The following is a 22,520-nucleotide window of genomic DNA, read 5'->3' as shown; positions in this document are numbered from 1 at the left end:
ATAGATAGATAGATAGATAGAATGAATAGTAAAACATAGATGGGGGCATATAGGACTGGTATAAGTAGTTGTAGCAGGAAATGTTTGCACTGGACCATGGTGCCTTTATGATTTCCATCAAGTTAAGTTTCGTTTCTCTGGTTTCACGGACGTATGAGTTTGTCCGTTTAATCTCCCGGCCTGCCCCGTCTGAACACGTTCCGTCTGTGTTATAAGAAGAAACAACTGGACCCCGCCCATGTGGACTGTCCATGAACAGAAAACGGTCTTCACTCTGAGTGACTTTCATTTACAAGCGATCATATGTTTGCTCATGATCTGTTTGTGGAGATTTAGAGGGACAAACCGGCAGCTTTTAGGATAGTGAAATCAGGTCAAGCTTGCTGTGTCTTCGTTAGTTTTAATGTGATCGTAGTCATTATGAATCTGAGCACACGTTGCCAAATTGGCCTTGACTTCTTCGAGTTTCTGAACGAGACTAATCGAGCATCCATAAATGACAGAATTCAACTGAGAGACATTTACAACGCTGAGTTCAGGAGCAGGTGAGTTCATGTTCGGCGACATGTGTGTTTTGTGACGCATCTGAAATTAAATGTTTATTTTTCTAATGCAGGAACGCCGGAAGCAAAGATCCAAACTTCGGTTCAGTCCTCTATGCGCTGAAACTGTGCAACAAAGTAACAAGACGGCGTGAAAAAATCACCTTCAACCCCACGGTATGCTTTGACAATATTATTTGGGTGGATTGATTAAATTAATTTCATTTTCACCCACGTATGAAATCCCATAAAATTAGCTTTGACTGTATTAAGAATCTAACTTTTACTATTTTTTTAAGAAGAAATATTTTCAAGAAATGTAGTTTAGTCCAGTTATTTCAATGCCAAGCAGGTTCTAAAGGATTTTTCAGGACAAAGGTTAGTTTGTAAAAATGATTCAACTAATATTCACTTGGGTCAGAACAATTTGGTTGTTTCTGATGAAAAAATAAAACAGGAGCTTTTTCCTACTTCCTTAAAGATAGTTTTAGTACATTAATATATGTGTGTTTACTCTGAGTCTTGAAGCTTTGTTACAAATACAGCCTTGAAGCATTTCCTCGTAAATGAAACCCATGAAAAAAAAGAAAAAGAGCAATGAATTAAAAAAGACACACACACAAACATCTTTTTTTAATAAAACACACAAACATGTGTGTTGTAGTAAATGGGAATTATAAAAATAATAACTAGTAACATCTTGTTGTGGAAAAAAAGTTTGTCAATGACAATGAAGCTGGTTCTAAAGTGAAAAAGATTACAAAGTTTATTGAACAGAAAACAGAACGGAGTAATACAAATTGCTAGGAGAGATAGTTCAGTGGTCTGACGGGGCTGGAAGTCTGAAAATGCTCTTAACTGAGTTCCAGACTGAACCATCCTTTTACCCTCGCATAAGGGCATCAATTGCCTGCCCTAAATCTATGTTATTCGAAACAAGAATGGTCTGTTATTATCTGTAACACTTTTCAAGGGAAGATAGTGTTCTAGTTAATCAGATCCCAATGTGTGAACCCAGACTTCTCACAGCCTCTACACATTAGCTATGTCTGTAAGGAGAATAAGCAGACACAGTGTAACTAAGCTTAAATTCTCAGGCTCAGCATGACCTCTTCACACCTACACAACCACCATCAGAACAGACAATATGCTAAAGATTATAAAATATATGAAAATCTAAGTTAGAACATAAAATTTCCACAACAATCTCACACACACCTTAACCAGGGGTGTGAAATTCCAGTCCTCAAGGGCCAGTATCTGGCAGGTCTTTGGTTGTTTCCCTCTACCAACACTGCTGACTCAAATCAAATGGATCCAGCAGCTTCCTGTCAACCTATTTATGAATTTTGGTCAGGTGTGTTGGAGCATGGAGACAACAAAAACCTGCAGGATACCGGCCTTTGAGACCCAGAGTTTGACGCCTGTGTCTTAAGCTTATAGTCTCCTTCGCTGTCAAGACTAAACTACGAAAGACTGGAAAAACCAGCTCTTAATTTGTAAATCAGACCTACAACACTGTGAGAGCTCTGTTCATGGACCATAAGGTAATGATAACAGCAGCCATAGTCTGGGAACTGCTGGTTTAGAGTGTGAAGGTTATCGTCTGACCATCTCTGTTATGGCTGATGTCTGTTCAGTTTTCGAGTTATATTCAGGTGGGTTTTCAGCACTCTGAGCAGAATAAAACTAGTCTAAGACTAGATTACTCCTAAATGTTTATAAATTGAAATAATTTCTTCATGTCCATCCTATGCTGCTTGTGTTTGCCGTTTACCTCCACTGTGTGTCTCCACTCCTGACTTCATGCCTGCACATTTCAACTATGTCGTTGACAGAAATCTTATGGAGAGTGATAACGGGAAGCACAGACAGCACAAAATATGAGACACACACTTGTGAAACAGGAAAAGAAAGCAGTAGAAGCGCAGCAGGAAATCTTACACTGAGCAGAAATTAAGCTATTGCACACAAATAGTATGAACCTGAATATATTAGCACAAAGCAAAAGACTTACTAGAATTATATGAACGTCTTCTGATTGCAACCTCCCTAAAGTCACACCTGCAACCGGAAAGGATTGGTTCCTGAGGTTTGCTGAGTTTGTGATTTCTGAGACTGTCGCAGACATAGTTTCATTTCTGCGATGAGCCGTCACATTATTTCCTCATTGGTCTTATTGTAGCAATAAAAGCCCATATGGAATGATTATAAGTACTTTCCACATGATGAAACATGACTCAGAATGATAGCACAAGCTACTTATTGTTTTGTTTGGCAGAATTTCAATAATTAAGTAAAAGTGTCCCTAGATTCCGTCTCTGTCTCGCACCACCTCTGAGATGTTGGGACAAAATACATAGTTTTATTATTAGAGTCTGATGAAGAGGCAGATGCCTTGAAAACACAATTAAAAAGGATAAATAAATGCTACCTACAGGCCAGATGCTTTTACTGTGCTTCTTGCGATTGGGTACTTTTCATAAAAGGGGTACCTTTTTTTTTTTTTGCATAACACTGTCTCCCTTCTCTGCCACTTCTTGTGTTACTGTTGTAAATGCAGAAGTAAAATTCTTACAGAAACTACTCCAAAATCCCAAATAGTGTTTTTTATAAGTGTGTTTTATTCAACATCAGTTCTTTCTTCATACTGATTTAAGGAGGGCTCTAACCTGCAACATGCTCCTCAAATAGTGGCTTATGGAATTCAACATGTCAGGAACATGGGAAAGATATTTATCTGGTTGCTAACATCATGAGTGACGTAGGTTTACAAAGTTTTGAGGATTTGAGGCATATTTGTGAACTGCCATTAAATTTCTTTTTAATATATTTACAGGAAGTAGGTATTTTGCATTACGGGCAACTTATTAATCATCCAGTGGAATTATTTTAGAAAGTATCAAGATAAACTAAAGCTACGTGTTATTATTAGGTTAACCCCCTCTCCAAATTGTAATTTATGTGACTTGAACCAAATTGGAACCTTACATATTCATGTGAAGTGGGAATGTCCACCAGCTAAACTCTTTTGGGAAACAAATAACAAATAGTCTATCTGAAAGATTTTGCGTAGAGGTTAACTTTTCTCCAAAACGTATGCTCCTGAGTGATGAGTCTCGGCCAAACTTTAGCATTATGCAAAAATTATTATGGTTGTCATCATGTATTGTGTCTGAGAAGATGTTGGTAGTGAGGTGGCAACTATCGTACACTTTCTCAATGCATCAGTGGTTATTAGAGGTGTTTTCTAGAACCTGGGCAGGCCAGGTTGTGCAAAGAGCCAGGAAGGAGCCACTCTACATAGCTAGAATTGTGATATACTTCCTATTTTTTTTTTCTTGTTTTGGTTTTTATATATGTATGCATGTTTTTCATGCCTGCATTTTTTATGTATTTATGTATTAATTAAGGTATTTATAATTATTATTTACAATTAAAAGACAATATGTCAGTGCATGCTGCCCACGTGGAAAATAAAAAAAAAATAAAATAAAAGGTATTAAATAAATTTTTATCCAAACAAAGCCTGTTCTCACAGTAACATGATTTGTAAACAAATAAAGCTCCAATATGCCCCCTGTTGGTTTTTAAGTGAAACTTGTGTGGCTGTAGAGAATCTTTATTAATCAACCAACAAAACGGACATGAATCTGTACAGGTCAGAAATCTGTATCTGGACCAGTGGGAGACTCCCAGGACCAGACAGCCGCAGCCTGTCCATAATGGAGTGGCTGGTCCTGAGACCATACAGGCCTTCAGCTCTGCAGAGGAGGCAGAGACAGGAGTGAGAGCCCGGAGGAAACTTGCCAGTCTTCTGATCAACAAACTCAAAGTGGACAGGTAACATCAGACTATCATCTGATAACTTTACTGAACCCATTTCCATTATTGCCTCTGTTATTCTTTCCTCTTACTTTATCCTTTTCAGTAGCAGGACTCATACAAGTACTTATAAGTTAGTTTTAATAATTAGCAGTGACATGAAATCAAAAACCAGAAAATACCACTAAAATCAGGAACTCTTGATTTTAGAAACAAAGCCTATAAAACATCGTTCAGTCTGGTGGAAGAACACAACCAAACAAAGCAGAGAAGAATCTGTTCGGGGTTGTGACTCAACCAAATGGCTCCACTGCTGCTTGTTATTTTTTTCATGCTGCTACAAAAACAAAAGTTGATTAAAAAAAATAATAATACATTTTATTTATAGGCACATTTCAGGACACTCTTGGTCACCTTATACAAAAGAATAAAATGCAAAGATGTAAAACCCCAAAAACATGAAAACAGCTCATGCTGTAAAAAGGTGTTTTAGGATGGGATTTGAAGGTAGTGACTCATTCAGATTGTTGAGCGATTAGTCTCTTGACACCGTGGTGGTTAAGCAAGCAGGTGGGATGGTAAGTTTAGTGGAGGAGGAAGATCTGACAGTTCAACAGGGTGTGTTAATGTGGAGGAGTTTGGTTCGATACAGAGAGGGGGAAGGGGGGGGTTAATAATGACCTTGAAGAGGAGAAGTAAGATTTTGTTGATGACATGTTATTGCATTAGAAGCCAATGGAGCTGCTGAAAAACAGGTTTGATATGACAGAAGGAGGACTTTCTAACAATGACATGGGCATCAGAGTTTTGCACCAGTCGCAGTTTATGGAGAAACTGGTCAGGTAAACCAAATAGAGTAGAGCTGCAATTATTAAGACAGGATGTAACCTGGGCGTGGACCACAATAGCAGTGCTGCTGGGTGTGACAGGGGGACTAAACGGGAAATGTGATGTAGATTAAAGTAGGCTGAAAGAGTGGCATTATTTATACAGGGATGCATTGAAAGAGGTGGGGGTGGGGTGGGGGGGGGGGGGGGTGGGGGGGGGGGGGGGGGCTGAGGAGTTGTTAATGGCAGTGGAGACGCTGCTTATCTTAGAGAGAGGGGATTTGGTGCCAATGAGAGGGACCTCAGTTTTATCATTATTTATTTTGAGAAAATGATGAGAAAATCATGATCGGATTTCCTGTAAGCAGTCGGAGAGAGGTGGGAGGGAGGGGGTGGGCTTGGTGGACAGGTAGAGCTGCGTGTCAAAACGGAAATGGCTTCAGCTTGGCTCTTGTTTAATGAACAGTGTGAATCATAACCTTTGCTCTTTTTGCACGCTCAGGACTGAATTTATCTCTGACAAACACGGGATCAGCATCACCTGTGACCAACCGTTTGAGAACGGAAAACTTGTCCTGCGTGTTGAAAACACATATGAGGTATTCATGCTGGGAATTTATTGTCTGTCTCTGACAGGATTCGTCAGAATGATACAAATGCAATTCCATTTTTTCAATATTGTCTTTTTCCCAGTATGAAGTTAGACTGAGTGTGACGAACACCGGGACACAACTGGTGTATTTCACCTTCTACACGCCGCTGCACTGGCTCAAATGTTTAAACATGGTCGATGAGCACAGGGTGACCAAGCAAAATCCACTGGCAATAAAACCAGGTAATGCAAATGTGAGGTGAAAAGATCATTTTCATTTAAAATGGAATGAAGCCAATGTCAATACTGGAAACTCTTCACTGGTCATGTTCTGTTCACAGGTGACAGATATGAAGTCCGGGCTTATTTCCGCTGCGATTTGGTTGGTTTTTATCCTGCTACACTGGCCTTTGAGTTCAAACTTGACTTGCAGCCCTCGTCCAACGTGTTTCACATCGTGCGCTTCATCGAGGCCCATTGCATAACTTCCTTAGGACTTGAGCTGGCGCCTGTAGCCCCCTACAAGCCGCGCTCCCTTCCTGCCTGGACGGCCGAACCTGAGTGCCAGATTGTGGACGGACAGCGACCTGAAGGGTACTGTCATAAACTTCAGACGAATGTGTCATATGTTTTATCCTGAGATAAATAACCATTTCCATTTTGTTCACCTTAACAGGTATTCAGTGTTGCAGCTACAAAATGTGGTTGAACTGAAGCAGTATCGAATACCAGCATACATGAACCAGCTTATCAACGTGCTGAAGAAGTGTCCTTTCATCTCTGAAAGAAGGTAAATTCACCTCAGCTGATAGGTGAGAAAAGATGACTCGTTTTGTGACTTCATCGCTGACACGTTTCACTTGATCTCTGTAGAAAAGCCGTTCTGCAGAGTCCCCTGAGTTGGGAGAAATACACCGAGAAGTTTCAGCTGCTGCTATATCTGGAGGAACTTCAGATGGAGGTGGACATCAGGAGATATAACATCCCCAATGACGACAAAGCCTTTGCTGTCCTGAAGAGGGACCCAAGCAACAGGAAGCTTCTCATTCTTGAGGTAAATGCATGAAATTTCCCTTAATGATCCGGCTCATATTAAGTTTATCGTTATTGGTTACAGGCTTAAGAGTCTACTTTTTATCTGCCTCTGGAGTAAAGGACAAGACAACGTACAATAGAATGTAAAAGTCATCAGAATATGGCTGCAAAGTTCCCCAAATCTCTTGACTTGTATTTATTTTTAGCATTTTACAATAATATCTTTATCCGGAAAAAATACCTCAGACTAAAAGGAAAGGAACCATTAGTTGTTTGTAATAACACTGCAGAGATAATTTAACTGACTAATTAGAGTTAGGGAGGAACCACTCTAATGCTTCGGCTTGAAAAACACACTTCCTTCCTCGGGTAGTGTTTCACATGTCTCTGACGTGTAAAGCGATAGCTAGTGGAGTCTAGTTAAATAGAAAGGTTACTGACTGGGTGAAATCACTACGGTAGCTAAGCAGCAACTATATTAAGTGCTTCTTGAACTCTTTAAATACTGAGATTACTCAACTTTCTTGTTTTTTTGTGGGGGGGGGGGGGGGGGGGTATTTTTAGAATATCAGTAGTTTCCCAAAAGTACACATCACATGTTAAGTCTGGTTGAATTTCTTCCAGCAGCACATCCTCTTCTCCTGAGTCTCTGATATATTATTATCACACAGACTATTAAACATTACTCATGAGTCTGAATAAATATTTCAAATTTTGAGCCACTTAAAATTTCTCCAAAGCCTGAATGCCCTGTCGCTCTGCTGATTAAGATAATAACCAGCCATATTTCTATTGACTCAAGTTTAAAAGATCTTAGTTAAAAGAGGTGAATGGGGGTCAAATTGCAAAAACTTAACCAATGTGGAAAAAATGCTCACTGAAGGTTATTTTTACCTAGTTTGAAGAAGACGTGATGCACATCAGGGACATTAGCGACACACAATAAACTCATATGACTGACCTGCATCCTCCCACACATCATGCCTTATCTTCACTCTAACTTTCTGCGTTCTCCTTTTATGAATGCTCCACAAAGGGGTTTTGTCTTTCTCTTTGAGTCCCTCATCCTGGTTCTGAGTTTGAACTTGCTCAGTTCTTCGCCTCAGCTCTTCTCTTTCACTTCTTAGTCCCTTCCACGGGAGATCTGAGCAGAGAGGAGGCAAAGTGTCAGACATCTCACCGTGTATTTTGTTTCAGAGGCATCGTTTTAAACCAAGATTAGTTCCAGCAAACAGAAGTGTCACTTGTACCCGCTATCACTCATGCGACCTGATTTATTTGCTTCAAACCAGTGAATGAAAATACTTGTAATTCTCATTTGTCTTTTTTTTTTTGTGGCTTTTAACCCTTTAAACTCTGCTAGCTCGCCAGCAGGGTCTCAGTAATGGTAGAGTGTAACTCTGCAGGATAAGTTATGACAGACAGCTTCCCCTTAAGGTGATCTAATAACGTTTTCCAGGCATTCATATCCTGACCAGGAGGTTTACAATCAAACCAAACGTAGTGTTTATTTAGGGATTCTATATGGTAAATCCACAATAACACTTGTGTTGTTACCATGTAGCTTAGAGACTTCTGAGGTGGAGATGGTTTTGGGACTGTAGACGAAGAGCATAAATAACACTAAATTGAAGGGAAATAAATACTATTGGAAGGAAAAAGTGTAAATATGTTCATTGTTTCTGCTGTGTTTCTTTTTTTTTTTAATGCCAATGTTTTGTCTCCCAAAACCCGTGACTTGAGAAAATCCCCACAGATTTGCGGGAACCCAGACTAATGTCATGAAAACAATTATTTAATTGTCTCCTTGCTCACCTACAAGGTACCAGGTGTTTCTGAGAACCGTCCATCTGTTCTGCGAGGAGATGCACTCCTGGTGTACCCCCAAGGAGAAAAGGGAGTAAAGTACCGTGGCTATGTTCACAGTGTGCAGCTGGACAGTGTCAGACTGGGCTTTGCCTCTGAGTAAGAGCCACACACTTCAGTAAGATACACCAACAAACGATGAAGACTGTTTTAGCATCTCACATTCATACCGTCCCAATTTTATTGCAGGTTGCTGGATCGCTTTGTGGAAGGGATGAAGTTCAATGTTGAGTTCACCATCAACCGTCTGACGGTGCGACTTCAGCACAGAGCAGCAGAACTGGCTTTTGCAAGTGGACTGGGAAGTGTGCTGTTTCCTGCTGCTGCTCCTCCTCTCGCATGTCATCCACCTGTGCTTCCCCACCTCAGGTGCGATACAGTAGCAGACTAAATGCACATGTCTTGACATATAGTGCTCATACTTATGGTCTTGTCAAGTAGTGCATGGGTTTGGATTCTCTAAAGATTCAATGCAAAGCAGAGTGTATTATGGGTAAAGTTGGGCTGTGGAAAAGAACTGGTCTGGTGAGTTGTTAGGCAGATCAAACTAATTTGTGAGAAAGATTTTTAATAAGTAAACGTAAACAAATCAAAATAATTGCCACAAGAACAGCACATTAGGTATCTGTAATTGACAAAACTGTGATTTCTTTAAGTTCACACTAAAAATGTCCAGTCCAGCTGTCAACATAATCCAGCTTGAGAGACGTTTTACTGAATGAAATACCACAGCAGGGTCAGGATCCCTGTGGCAAAACCTGATCACCATACAGATTTTTGCTGTTAACTGTAATTGGAATGAATGGTTTCTTTACAACACTGGACCAGGCCAGATGTTTAGGTCTCAAGTTAAAGATGGCTCTCCTAAGATTCTAGTTCAACATCAAACCTTAATGTTTTGTGTTCTTTCTGTCAAAAGGCTGTTTGACCCAAAGCTGGAAAGAAACCCGGAGCAGTATCAGGCTGTGCAACACATCGTGGCTGGATCATCCAGACCTGCTCCTTACCTTGTGTTTGGTCCACCTGGAACAGGTACTGCTAGTTCCATCATGCAGCACCAAATAAAACATTGATCAATTAAACAGGATTTTGAAGGTAATTCTAAGTCTGAAGTATCTCATTTACATAACAGACTTACCCTTGTGGGATGTGGTAATCTTCTAAAATTGCTCTATTATTAGTTATGTCTTCAGGCTTCCAAAAGGAAAGTTTTCCTTTAGATTTTAATATTAGTCATATGTTTATATATTAATATTTAAGGTATTGACATTGAACCAGCTGTCTGTCCACAGATGGTTCATTAGGTTAAGATCCATACTCTTACTACCCTTTATGTTTTTTGTTTCATTCCCTGAAAATGTAAAGTTTTCTTGCAGTCAGAGATCCTACTGGCTTATTGGTTGAACGAGACTTCATCCAGTCAGATGGCTGTGAAAGTCTTTACCGTAACAGGAATGACAACCTCGTTAAAATGCTTGTTCAAACGTGCTGTACAAATCAGGGTTGGAAAACCAGTTTCAGTAGCTTCCAAGCTGAAACCTAAACATCCTTTTTGTTTTCCAGTTCACCTGTCTCCATTCAAATCAGAAGTGTTCATTATTTCAATTCAATTAAATTCAATTCAACTTTATTTATATAGCGTCAAATCACGGCAATGCCATCTCAAGACGCTTTACAGACAGAGGGGAAAACATAATGAAGGCCAATTCATAATAGCCTATATAAGGAAACCAACAGATTGAGTTGAGTCCAACTCAATCTCCCATCCTGAGCAAGCACACTGGCAACAGTGGGAAGGAAAAAACTCCCTTTTAACAGGAACGAAACCTCCAGCAGAACCCGGCTCAGGACAGGCAGCCATCTGCCTCTGCTGTGTGGGGGGAAGAGGACAGAAAGACAACAGACAACAGGAACTGCTACTCCCGGCCAGGGAGACCTGCTGAGACAGGAGACATACATGTTAATGATGCAACACTGTTATGGGGGGGGTAAAAGACAGAGATAAAGACAAAAAGAAAGAAGCTCAGTGTATCAGGAAATGTCCCTCAGCAGTCTAAACCTATAGCAGCATAACTAAGGGAAGCTAACCATTCCTAGCTATAGGACTTATCAAAAAGATAAGTCTTCAGCCTAGTCTTAAAGGTGGGGAGGGTGTCTGCTTCCCTAACACTAACTGGGAGCTTATTCCATCAGAGAGGGGCCTGATAACCAAAGGCTCTGCCTCCTGCTCGGCTCTTTGAGACTCTAGGAACTACAAGTAAGCCTGCAGTCTGCGAATGAAGTACTCTGCTTGGTATATAAGGAACAATGAGGTCTTTGATATATAGTGGTACCTGGTTGTGGAGGGCTTTATATGTAAGGAGAAGGATTTTAAATTCTATTCTAGATTCAACAGGCAGCCAATAAAGAGAGTGTTACAGTGGCTGGAGGGAGGTGGACCCAAATGCAGGAGTCGGGGCGCCAGTCTACAAAACTCAGGTTTATTCCCAGGGCAGAGCAACAAAATGACAACTAACAGAATGACAATGAACCAACAAACACAACTGAAACCGAGGGGTATAAATACACAGAAAAACCAAACAAGAAACACGTGAAGCAAATTAACTAAGTGAACGCAGGTGAACTCAATGACCAGGAAATCAATAAAGCTAAACAAACAAGGGAACCAAACAGGAAATACTACCAAAATAAAACAGGAACCCAGAACCAAGGAAAAAGCAAACCACCACATCATAACAGTACCACATCATAACAGAGAGGCTAAAACTGGAGAAATATGATCTCTCCCGCTGGTTCTGGTCAGGACTCTGGCTGCAGAATTCTGGATCAGCTGAAGGCTTTTCAGGGCATATTTAGGACAGCCCAGTAATAGAGAGTTACAGTAATCTAGTCTCGAAGTAACAAAAGCGTGAACCAGTTTTTCTGCATCACTCTGAGACAGAATGTCCCTAATTTTGGCTATATTACGTAAATGAAAGAAGGGTGTTTTAGTAACCTGCTTAATATGTGGGCCAAAGGACAGGTCAGGGTCAAATATTACTCCAAGGTTTCTCACTGTAGCACTGGAAGCTAAAGTAATGCCATCCAGGTTCATTACAAAACCGGAAAATTTAGCTCTGAGTTTTTCAGATCCAACGAGAATTACTTCAGTCTTATCTGAGTTTAAGAAGAAAAAATTTCTAGACATCCAAGTCTTTGTCTATGAGACAATTTTGTAGCCTATTGGGCTGATTTTTTTAATCTGGTTTAAAGGATAAGTATATTTGAGTATCATCTGCATAACAATGAAAGTTTATTCCATGCTGTCTAATAATTTTGCCTTAAGGGAGCATATATAGCGTGAAGAGTATTGGTCCAAGTACAGAACCTTGAGGAACTCCATGACTTACTGTAGTTTGTGAGGAGGACTTGTCATTTACATGAACGAACTGAAGTCTATCAGATAAATATGATTTAAACCAGCTTAACGCTGTACCTGTAATTCCAATCACCTGTTCTAGTCTTTGTAACAGAATGTTATGATCGACTGTATCAAATGCAGCACTAAGATCAAGCAAGATAAGTACGGACACAAGTCCTTTGTCTGAGGCCATAAGAAAGTCATTAGTAACTTTCACCAATGCCGTCTCAGTACTATGATGAGCTCTAAATCCTGACTGAAACTCCTCGCATAAATTATTTCTGCTCAGGTGGGCATGTAGCTGAGCTGAAACTATTTTCTCCAGAATTTTGGACATAAACGGGAGGTTAGATATAGGTCTATAATTTGCTATCACCTCTGGATCCAGAGATTGCTTTTTAAGTAAAGGCTTGATTACAGCAGTTTTAAATGATTGTGGTACATATCCTGTCACTAAAGACATATTGATAAGATTTAGTAGTGATGTATTAATTAAAGGGAAAATGTCCTTAAAGAGGCTCGTTGGGAGAGGGTCTAAGATACAGGTGGATGGTTTAGATGAAGCTATTATTTTAGTTAATTCAGAGGGTTGGACAGGACAAACTATTTAGACACAAGTCAGATCCTGGTTCTAAGGATGCTTCGGAGACCACAACAGGCTCAACATTATAGGTAGAAGGAAGAGTATTGTGAATTTGATCTCTAATAGTGTCAATTTTATTCCTGCAAAAAATACATGAAATCATCACAGCTAAGTGAGAAAGGAATACATGGCTCCACAGCGCTCCGGCTCCTGTTTTTGTTTTCCTCTATCAATGATGAATAATAAGCTGTTCTTGCCGTACGTAAGGCTTTTTTGTATACAATTAAACTTTCTTTCCAGGTTAAGTGAGACTCCTCTAGTCCTGATGAACGCCATCTGTTTTCCAAACGCCTTGATGCCTGTTTTAGAGCTCGAAGCTGGGAATTAAACCAGGGAGCCTTCATAATCTTACCTAATTTCTTCTTCTTTAGGGGGGCAACATTATCCAAGGTTGTACGCATTGAAGCTGTTATAGTATCAGCATGTTGATCAATCTGAGCAGGAGTAAGGCTTAAATGGGGGACTCTCAGTCATGCTAACACATGGTAGAAGTGAAAAAATTGATTCAATTGATTGTTTAATTTTTGTAATATTATTGTCTGATAAACATCTACTATAGTAGAATTTATTTTTGGTCAGTGAGTAATCAAATAAAGTGAATTCAAAGGTTAATAAGAAGTGATCGGACAAGACAGGGTTTTGAGGAAATACTTTGAGCTTATCAGTCTCAATACCATATGTTAGAACAAGATCAAGAGTGTGACCATGAGAGTGAGTGGCTCCATTGACATTTTGTGAAAACCCAATTGAGTTTAGAATAGAGCTAAAGGAAATGTTTAATCATTTTCATCGTCAACATGAATATTAAAATCACCTAGTACAATGACCTTATCAGTACTCAGCACTAACTCAGACAAGAGATCAGAGAATTCGGTCAGAAACTCGGAGTAAGGTCCAGGTGGGCGATACACTAATGCTAAAAGGAGCGGTTTCTCTGAATTCCATTTTGGATGAGATAAATTTAATGTCAGGAATTCAAAGGATTTATAGTTAGTTTTGTGCTTAGGATTAATTAAAAATTCTGACTTAAAAATAGCTGCAACACCTCCTCCTCTGCCTGTAGTTCTAGGAATGTGAAAGTTTAAATAGTTAGCTGGCGTAGCTTCATTAATACTAACATAATCCTCTTGCTGTAACCAGGTTTCCGTAAAACAGAATAAATCAATGTGGTGATCACCTATCAAGACATTGACTAATAAAGACTTATTTGGGAGTGATCTGATATTCAGTAGGCCACACTTTATTGTCTTATTTTCAGATTTTATTAGATCCATTGTTTTTATTTTTATGAGGTTTTCACGATTAACCCGATTAACATTGAAGACGTTCAATTCAATTCAACTTTATTTATATAGCGTCAAATCACGGCAATGCCATCTCAAGACGCTTTACAGACAGAGGAGACGCTTTACAGACAGAGGGACAGACGTTCCTGCCAAATATTTAGTCTAGATTTCTTTAAGCCATTATTCTCATACCTGAAGAAAATCATAATTCAGATGCCCTGCAGGCTTTCATATGTATTTTAATGATGGTGATGTGTTGCTCGGATTTCTCTCTTCTTATGTACTCCCATGTCCAAGCTGTAATTACAGGCTCCATTTATGTTAGGGTTTCTAGTTAATTGTCAAATGCCCGATATCTGGATGGTCAGCCTACATGGTTATATCTAATGTTGTATTGATGTCCATGAATGAAGTTAAAAACAGTTGAAGGTAAAAACTTCAACTGTCAAGTTGTAAAAGCCTTTCAGGAACCACTGATGTGTATCAGAAGCATTGGGACTAGCACCACTTTATAGGGTCTACATTCTCATGCAAATGGGATTGTACATGTTTTTATTATTAAGAGTTTACAAAAAGATTAATGCATGTAAGTAGAGTCATGGGGAAAAAGAAAAAACAAGTTTGAAACATGGAAATTTTTTCAGTACCGCGCTGCTTTTTCTGTCCCCTGCATTGTTGAAAAGGTTCAACAATGTATTGACCTGCCATCTATCTAAAGTCCAGTGTCAGCCTCATCAGCGACTAATTTGAAGTGAAGCATTCATCCAGTTTTAGAAGAAATTTGCAAGCCCTCTCTGATAACAATAATAAATTAGAAAAGGGCAAGAACTACTGCTAGCAGCCCCAAGTGACCCAGATCAGGCTGCCTGCAGCCTGCAGGGGTATGACTTCCTAGCAACAGGTTTCTTGGTTAGTTACAGGTTCCTCAAGTTCAGTCTTTCATTCTCACTTCTAACTTAAAAGAAGTTAAATGAACTACAATTTAAACAAGTTGAAAATTGAAATGGTGAACTATTAATGTAACTATTTGCTGAATGAACTGAACTTGATGAATGAACTGAATCAGAAGCATGAACTTGCATTACAGCGCCGTAGTCTGTAAAATAAAGGAGTTCAGCCTGACCTTAAGGGTGCAGTGTCACAAAATCGAAGGTCAAGGACAGAAAAATGTCATATATTATTTAAAACAGCATTTCAAATGGTATCTAATCAACTTACTAAGATACATTTTATTTTTACAGAATGAAACATTTACTTTATTTCAGCTTGCAGCAGAGTAACATACATGCCAGCTGCCATATTCCTGCCACCCTTATTTATATGGCATCTGAATGAACAAGTACCTCTGTAGTCCACTGACATCCATTGTCAATGGCTGTGAAGTGGTGTAATTTCTTCCACATTTTAACCTGATGTTTCGCGGTCTGTTTAGGCAAAACAGTGACTCTGGTGGAGGCCATCAAGCAGATTGAGAAAACCAATGCCTCCTGCCATATTCTGGCCTGTGCTCCATCAAACAGCGCTGCTGATCTCCTGTGCACCAAGATTCTGGATCACGTGGACGAACATAAAGTGTACCGTATGTACGCCAGCAGCCGGGAACCAAAATTCGTTCCCAATAGGCTAAAGGTTAGTATTTGGTTCTTTTTTTATGTTTCAGTTCATAAATGTTTTCATTAAAATCAACTTCCTCACCGTTGATATAGTTTTTGCAAATATTAATCCCACTTTGCATGTGTCATAGTCATTTAACTGCTAGTGGACTGTTCTGTGGATTGCCGTGTCTGTGGAACGTGAATTAGGATCCTTCTTTTGTCTTGTTCCTGTAACAGTATTTCTTATTTTCACCATTGTTTGCTTATTTTCCTGACTTTATATTAATGGACATTGTGATGATTCACAGACATGCTCTAACCTAGTAGGGGAGTGCTATGTTTTCCCTCCAAAAGATAAGCTGATGGAGTATAGAATCATGGTCACCACCCTGTTAACGGCTGGAAGGTAGTGATTAACATACACTGCTCATCTGCATGACAATTGTTCTTCATGCTAAAATGATTTCTTTTTATACTGTCAATAGTACCGCCAGCCAACGTGTCACGTGAACTTCTTGGGTTAGAATTTTCTATTGTTTCTTTGATTTTTACAGGCTTGTCTCAGGAGGCATTCCTGCTGAACATTTCACTCATATATTTGTGGATGAGGCTGGACACGCTGTGGAGACTGAGTGTTTGGTCCCGTTGGCTGGTAAAGAAACAGCATGCATTCTGTAATTGTACTGAACTTCTTTTCAAGCACTGAATTTTTTTTTTTCTTTGCGATACATAGGACTGCTCGATCCAGTGTCTGGTCAGCTTGTTGTGGCTGGAGACCCCAAGCAGCTGGGACCCATTCTTAGGTCTCCTTTTGCCCTGAAATACGGGATGGGTAAGAGAACACATGCACTCTTTCCATCACATTGCTTCAAGGATTTGTCATCTATAGTGTGCATAGATGAAGATTGGAAAGATTAGCTTAGAGGCTTTGTCTTGTGGATCTTGTGTCTCTATTTGTTTGGTTAAAAAAGCTGTATTATCTGCAGAAGTGTCCCTCTTGGAGCGCTTGATGAATGATTTCCCTCTGTACCAGAAGGATGAGGGAGTTTTCAACAATGCCTTTGTCACCAAACTGCTGCGCAACTACAGGTGCGCCAGCAGAAAGCGTTTTAAGCCACTGATTATTGAAAAAAACATGGTCATGATTTCTCATAAAGCACCTTTTAACATTTTGTAGGTCTCATCCTGCCATTCTGAAGATTCCTAATGAGCTCTTCTACGATGGAGAGCTGCAGGCTTGTGCAGATGAATATTCACGCAACTTCTACTGCAAATGGGAAGACCTTCCAAAGAAGGTATTGATTCTCCTGTTTGCATATATGTACAGCAGAGCGAATCCACGTACAGTTCAGTCAGAAATCAAAGAATCAGAAGTCTGTCTGTACTTCAAGACTCCATATGGTTGCTCGAGTTAAGCCTTAATGTGATGGATGATGGGGAAGTAGAAATGTGTTTTGGTTTGAAATTTGACTTTAGCTCGTGCAGCAGAAGGTTGTTATATCACTATCAGTCTTGCACAGCTGATCACAGAGCATGGACAGGTTGTGTTGAACTTCTTTTGTGGTACATTTCTTTCCTAGTTTGTGTCAAAAATGTACAGATGTGCCAATTAAAACAAACCATAAAAAGTCTTTTCTATTTTGTAGGACTTCCCAGTGATTTTCAATGGGGTGAATGGTGTTGATGAACGAGAGGCCAGCAGTCCATCATTCTTTAATGTTGCAGAGGTGGAGGTGCTTATGGGTTATGTGAAGAATCTGCTGCAGTCTCAAGGCAAGAAAGGACTGGCTAGGATGGAACCGGGAGACATAGGCATCATCGCCCCCTACAGGAAACAGGTGTGAATTACATAATCAAGACACACTGAGTTAAAAGTAGTTTTTCATTATCATAGATTGCTTTTGTGGTTGAGATTAAAAGGTGCATCTTATTTATCTCTTTATGTCACAAAGGTGCAGAAAATCCGTAAAGGCCTGGAAAAAGTTGGGAAAGAATTAAAAAAAGACCTTGTAAATCTGAAGGTAATTGAATTATTTCACACTTTTAAAAGAAGTTGCAACGGATGCATTTTCATTGTAAATACTTGTGTGTGTATAAGGTTGGTTCAGTGGAGGAGTTCCAAGGCCAGGAAAGGAGGGTGATCATGGTCTCTACAGTTCGAAGCAGCTCAGATTACGTAGAGATAGACAAAAAATTCAACCTGGGTTTTGTCAAGAATGAGAAGGTACAAAACACAAATGTAAAAAAAAAAAAAAACATGTCTCCACATCAGCCTGACACACTCTTTTGTTGTTCAGAGATTCAACGTGGCCGTGACTCGAGCCAAAGCCCTGCTGATTGTGGTGGGAAACCCCAGAGTGTTGAACACTGATACTACGTGGGCTCGGTGTGTGCCACATCCATGCTGTTTTCAGCCTGCAGACATTAATTCTTTTTATGTGTGTTCATTTTTAAGGAGCCACTCCATTATTGTTTTTACCCTCTTTCCTGAATCATATTAGCTTCATCCAGTACTGCAAAGATGAAGGAGGTCACAAAAACTTAACCCAGACAGAAGAGGAGCCAGACATAATAGCCAGACTTGCTGCTATTTGTATCAGCATTACGGTTCAAGGTAATAATCATATTTCTGTTGTTTTTAAATAAATTTATAAGGTGCTGTCAGATTAACTTGTTCATCTTCTTTTTTTTTTTTCCTTCTCTCCAGATGAGACTGCTGAGAGTGGTGTTCAGCAGCTCCTGGACCCTGAGTGGAGGAACGACATTTGAGCAGGACAGAATGGGACGGCGTGTTGCAACTTTGTTGGAAGATTCCATTGTTTGGGGGGGTGGTATTATTTCACTAGGGCTCATTTGCACTTCTTTTTGCATTGTAAAGATAATGAAAAACATCATTCATATAACCTATTAGAAACTTACCAAAGACTTATTTTTTAAGATAATGATATAAATTATATAAACTCTCGAACGTCTGACGTTCCAGTGACATACACATGGTGACTTGAATTTCCATTATAAAACTGTTTGACAATTTTAGCTGCGATCTCAGGATTGTCGTTTTATTTATAGCTTAATCACAACTGTTCTTTTGTAATTAAGAAATGATTTGGTAACGGGCGCCTGTGCCGCCGTGGGGTGGGCTGGGCGGGGTCCCGGGCTCCGGTGCCCGGGGTTGTCCCCTGTCTCTTGGGGGTGGGGGGTCGGCTTGTGCCGGGGGGGGGCTGGGCTGACCTGGACCTGCCGCTGCGGCGGCGGGCAGGTACGTGCTCTGGTGCCTGGTTGCGACCCTGGGACTTGTTGAGTGGGGGGTGTTTGATAGTGTGGATGGGATGTGAGTGTGTATGGAGGGATGTGTGTAGGGGGTGTGCGTTGAGGACTGGTGGCGGTACATAGGTATGTGGATGTGTGTGGGTGGGGAAGTGTGATGATGCGTGTGTGGGGGGGGGGTGTCGTGGTGTCTGTGGGGGGGGGGGGGTAGTGCCGTGTGTGTAGGGGAGTGGGGTGATGCGTGTATGTGGGGAGTGGCGGTGGTGCATGTATACGGGTGTGTGTGTGGGGGGGGAGGGGGGGCGTGCTGTCTGTGTGTGTGGGGGGGGGGGCAGGGGTGTATGTATGGGGGAGTGGGTGGTGCATGTGTGTGGTAGGTTGGTGGATAAGTGTAGATATGATGGATGGGAGTGGGGGAGATTTGGATGTGACGTGGGGGTCAGGAGGATGGTTTTAAGGGTGGGCTGAACGGGTGGCTGGGTGGACCTGAATGTGTCTGGAAGTGTGTGTGTGTGGCTGTAGGTGTGTGCTGAGACAGTGTGAAGTGCCGATGTGTGGACAAGGGGGGACTTCATGTCCCCAGGTGGGGGTGTCCTCTGTGAGTGAGGGGGCGGTGGACAATCGGTCTGGGATTCCCCTTCTGCCGCCCCGCCTCCTCTTTGTCCTCGTGCCCCCCTTCTGCATGTGGTGAGTTGGTCCCCTCTTGGGTCGGTGATGACTCTCTGGTTAGAGTCGCCGAAGGCTCTGGTTACGGGGATGGCTGTCCCCGGCTTGTCCTGGTCCTTGGGGGGCCCTGGGAGTAGGGGGCATGCCCAGTGCCGCGGGCGGCTCACCTTCTGGAGGAAAGCTCACTTTCCTCCCCGCTCCCCATCACACACAGGCAGGGTATTGGGAGGTGTGCACGTGGCGCTGGGTGGTGAGAAAGGCCATCAAGGTGGTTTTGATCGCTGCACCCAGCCTCGGCTCACCTCCCAGTTTTAATTACACTTAGACACCAAACACCAAAACACTGACGACTCACATGATTAGGGGGAAGAGCATGCGGTGTATGGTGGGCGGGGCTGCTTAGGTGGTCCCTCTCCCAACACCGCGTGGCACTTCCCTCAGTTTTAATTGCAACTAATACATACTTCACAATCAGTCATAAGCGGGGGGGAGGCAGGGACGATAGGGTCTTCTCATGCCCCTGCTCTCGGGGCTTTACTGGGGGGGGTACGGGTGGGGGAAGAGTGCCGTCCATTAGGCCTAAGTCTGGGCTGGCCTGGCTGTAGGAGGGTTGTCGCCGGCCCTGGGGGGGTGCTGGGTCGGCTGCATCTGTGGGGTGGTGGGGGGGACGCTGGGAGTGGTGGGCGGTAATTATGGGGGCCCTGATCGGGGCCATCCTGTCCTCTGCCCCCTCTGAGGTATCTCACATGGGACATGATGGAGGGGTGAGGTGAGGATGTGTGGGAGTGGATGTATGGGGTTACAGATGGATGGTGGGATGGCTGGGGGGGGATTAGGGTTGGGGATATAGGTGGGTAGGGGATAGGGATGTCTGAGGATGAGTAGATGTGTGTGTGGAGGGGTATGTTGGCGCGTGGGTTGTATTGGGGTGTGCCTGTGTTGGAGGAGTGAGGGTGTGTGTGTGTGTGTGTGTGTGTGTGTGTGTGTGTGTGTAGGGGGGGTGTATATGCGGAATGGGATGTGTGAGTGAGGGTGAAGTTTGGAGGGGGGCTATGGGTGGTGGAGGGGTGTTTGGTGGGGCATGTGTGGTTGGGTAGAAGTAGAGGGATGGGGTGGCGGGGTGTGAGCGTGTGTGGGGGCGGGGGCGATTGGGGTTCGTGTGACTTGGTATGGGTGAGTGAGTAGAGGTGGGGTGGGGTTGTATATGTGATGGATGATGTGCATGGATTGCAGAGGGTTGTGTGGATGGGGGTTGAGAGGGGAGTGCGTGTTGGGGGGGGGTATGCATGTATATGTGTGTGTGGTTTGGTGGTGGGGGGGTGGTGTCCTGTACCCGGGGGCGCGGCTGGTGCGCTGGGGTGCGACCTGGCTGCCGCTGGGTGGCGGTCTGGGGATCCTGGTCCTCCGTCGGTGTGGGCTGTGCCCTCTGCCTGCGGGGGCGGGGGGCTGCTCACAGGCTCTTGGGGCCCTGGGGCCTGCGCTCTGTCTGCCCTAGGTGGCCGGTGCCCGGCGGGATCGGCCCTTGCCGGCCTGGGCCTGCTGGGGCCTGTTACCCCTGACTGCGGGGGACTCTGGTTGGGCACCTCCTTCGCCACCTCCTGGGCAGATGCATGGCTGGCTCTGGAGTGGGGGGGTTGGGATCTGTACCTGGGGGTGACTGTCGGTTACCCGGGTCTCTGGGTTCTCCTGGCCTTCCTCTAGCTGTAGGCGGGCGGGGTCACATTGGCATGATCACTCTTCTCTAAACACGTTCCACTCTGAATGTTCTGCATGAATGTTCTGCATGTGTCACAGTCACTGAGTCATCCAGCAAGTTTATTCACTAACAGCAGGTACCTCTCTTTCTGTCTTTTTGACTTAACTTGCTAGTTTCTGGTCCTCATGATTGTCAACGGTTTTGTTCTCCACGAATCTAGAGTTGGCTTGTGTGGGTGTATATATTTATGTGTGTGGGTGGGTATGTGTGTGTACTTATGTGTATGTGTATGTATGTATGTGTATGGATATGTATATATGTATGCATATGTGTATGTGTATATGTATGTGTATGTATGTGAGTATGTATATGTGTATATATGTATATATATATATATATATGTGTGTGTATGTATGTGTATATGTATGTATGTATATCTATCTTTATGTATGCATGTATGTGTACATGTGTGTGTATGCATGTGTATGTATGTATATATGTATATATATAATGTATGTGCGAGTGTATATACATATATATGTAGGTGGGTATGTATGTGCATATACATGTATGCATTGATCTCTTTCTTTTGTTTTTTTTTTTGTTTTTTTATGTTCTCTTTTCTGTTCTCTTTCTGCCCCTTTCCTGTCCTTTCCGGTCGGGTCCAGCAGCATAAACTCTGTAATACAAGCTATTATCCAAAACAAATTGAAAAATAAAATAAGAATCAAGAAATACAAGGGGATCATTACATCTACAAAAGTTCCCCTTGGCAAAATAAATTTGCTCAGCAGAACACAGCATCCAGAACATCAGTCTGCTTGCTTAAATGCTGGACAAGACAAAAAAAAAAAAAAAAAAAAAAAAGAAATGATTTGATACAATACATTTTTGATTAGAGGAGTTAACAGTTTAGCAGCCACAAATGAAACATCCAAACTCTGAGTCACTGTTAATACATCTGTGCATTATTGATCAAATAAAAATTTTCTTCAGGGCTAATTTTTTTACTAGATTGTATTTTATAAAGAAAATATGCAAAATGTTCTATAGAAGAATAATAAATGTCTAAAATGTGTGATCTGGTTACTTTCAGTTTTAGGCGAGTCCTGTTTTGAGAGTTACGACCAGAAGAGTAAAAACAAATTTACCATGTTATTTTAAAGCAGTAAAATATACAAAATTATTAACACTGATTCTGCAAGACAAATGGATTTATGATAAAAAATTTTGTATTTTAAAAATTCTTTAATGTTTTTTCTCATCCAGACATTCATTCT

The 22,520-nt window shown here is 41.7% G+C and overlaps 1 protein-coding gene across 1 annotated transcript; it reads left to right on the top strand.

Annotated features, from left to right (window-relative positions):
- Nucleotides 1-420: 420 nt before the first annotated feature.
- Nucleotides 421-18,394, top strand: LOC306754489 (putative helicase mov-10-B.2; the record flags this gene model as incomplete). Its single annotated transcript, XM_079238508.1, has 23 exons — nt 421-545; nt 617-719; nt 4,204-4,385; nt 5,697-5,793; nt 5,888-6,029; nt 6,128-6,380; nt 6,463-6,576; nt 6,660-6,840; nt 8,644-8,786; nt 8,877-9,056; nt 9,607-9,719; nt 15,449-15,645; nt 15,920-16,017; nt 16,166-16,263; nt 16,345-16,443; nt 16,598-16,700; nt 16,789-16,906; nt 17,258-17,449; nt 17,564-17,632; nt 17,710-17,835; nt 17,909-17,997; nt 18,113-18,225; nt 18,319-18,394. 23 exons carry the CDS (start codon nt 421-423, stop codon nt 18,378-18,380), a joined length of 2,997 nt encoding a protein of 998 aa, XP_079094634.1. The 3' UTR covers nt 18,381-18,394.
- Nucleotides 18,395-22,520: the final 4,126 nt, after the last annotated feature.

The sequence above is a fragment of the Telmatherina bonti genome (assembly GCF_933228915.1).
Source record: "Telmatherina bonti genome assembly, chromosome: 4".
NCBI classification, from domain to species: Eukaryota; Metazoa; Chordata; class Actinopteri; order Atheriniformes; family Telmatherinidae; genus Telmatherina; species Telmatherina bonti.
The sequence above is the reverse complement of the archived record's forward strand: the minus strand, read 5'-3'. Positions and strand labels throughout refer to the sequence as shown.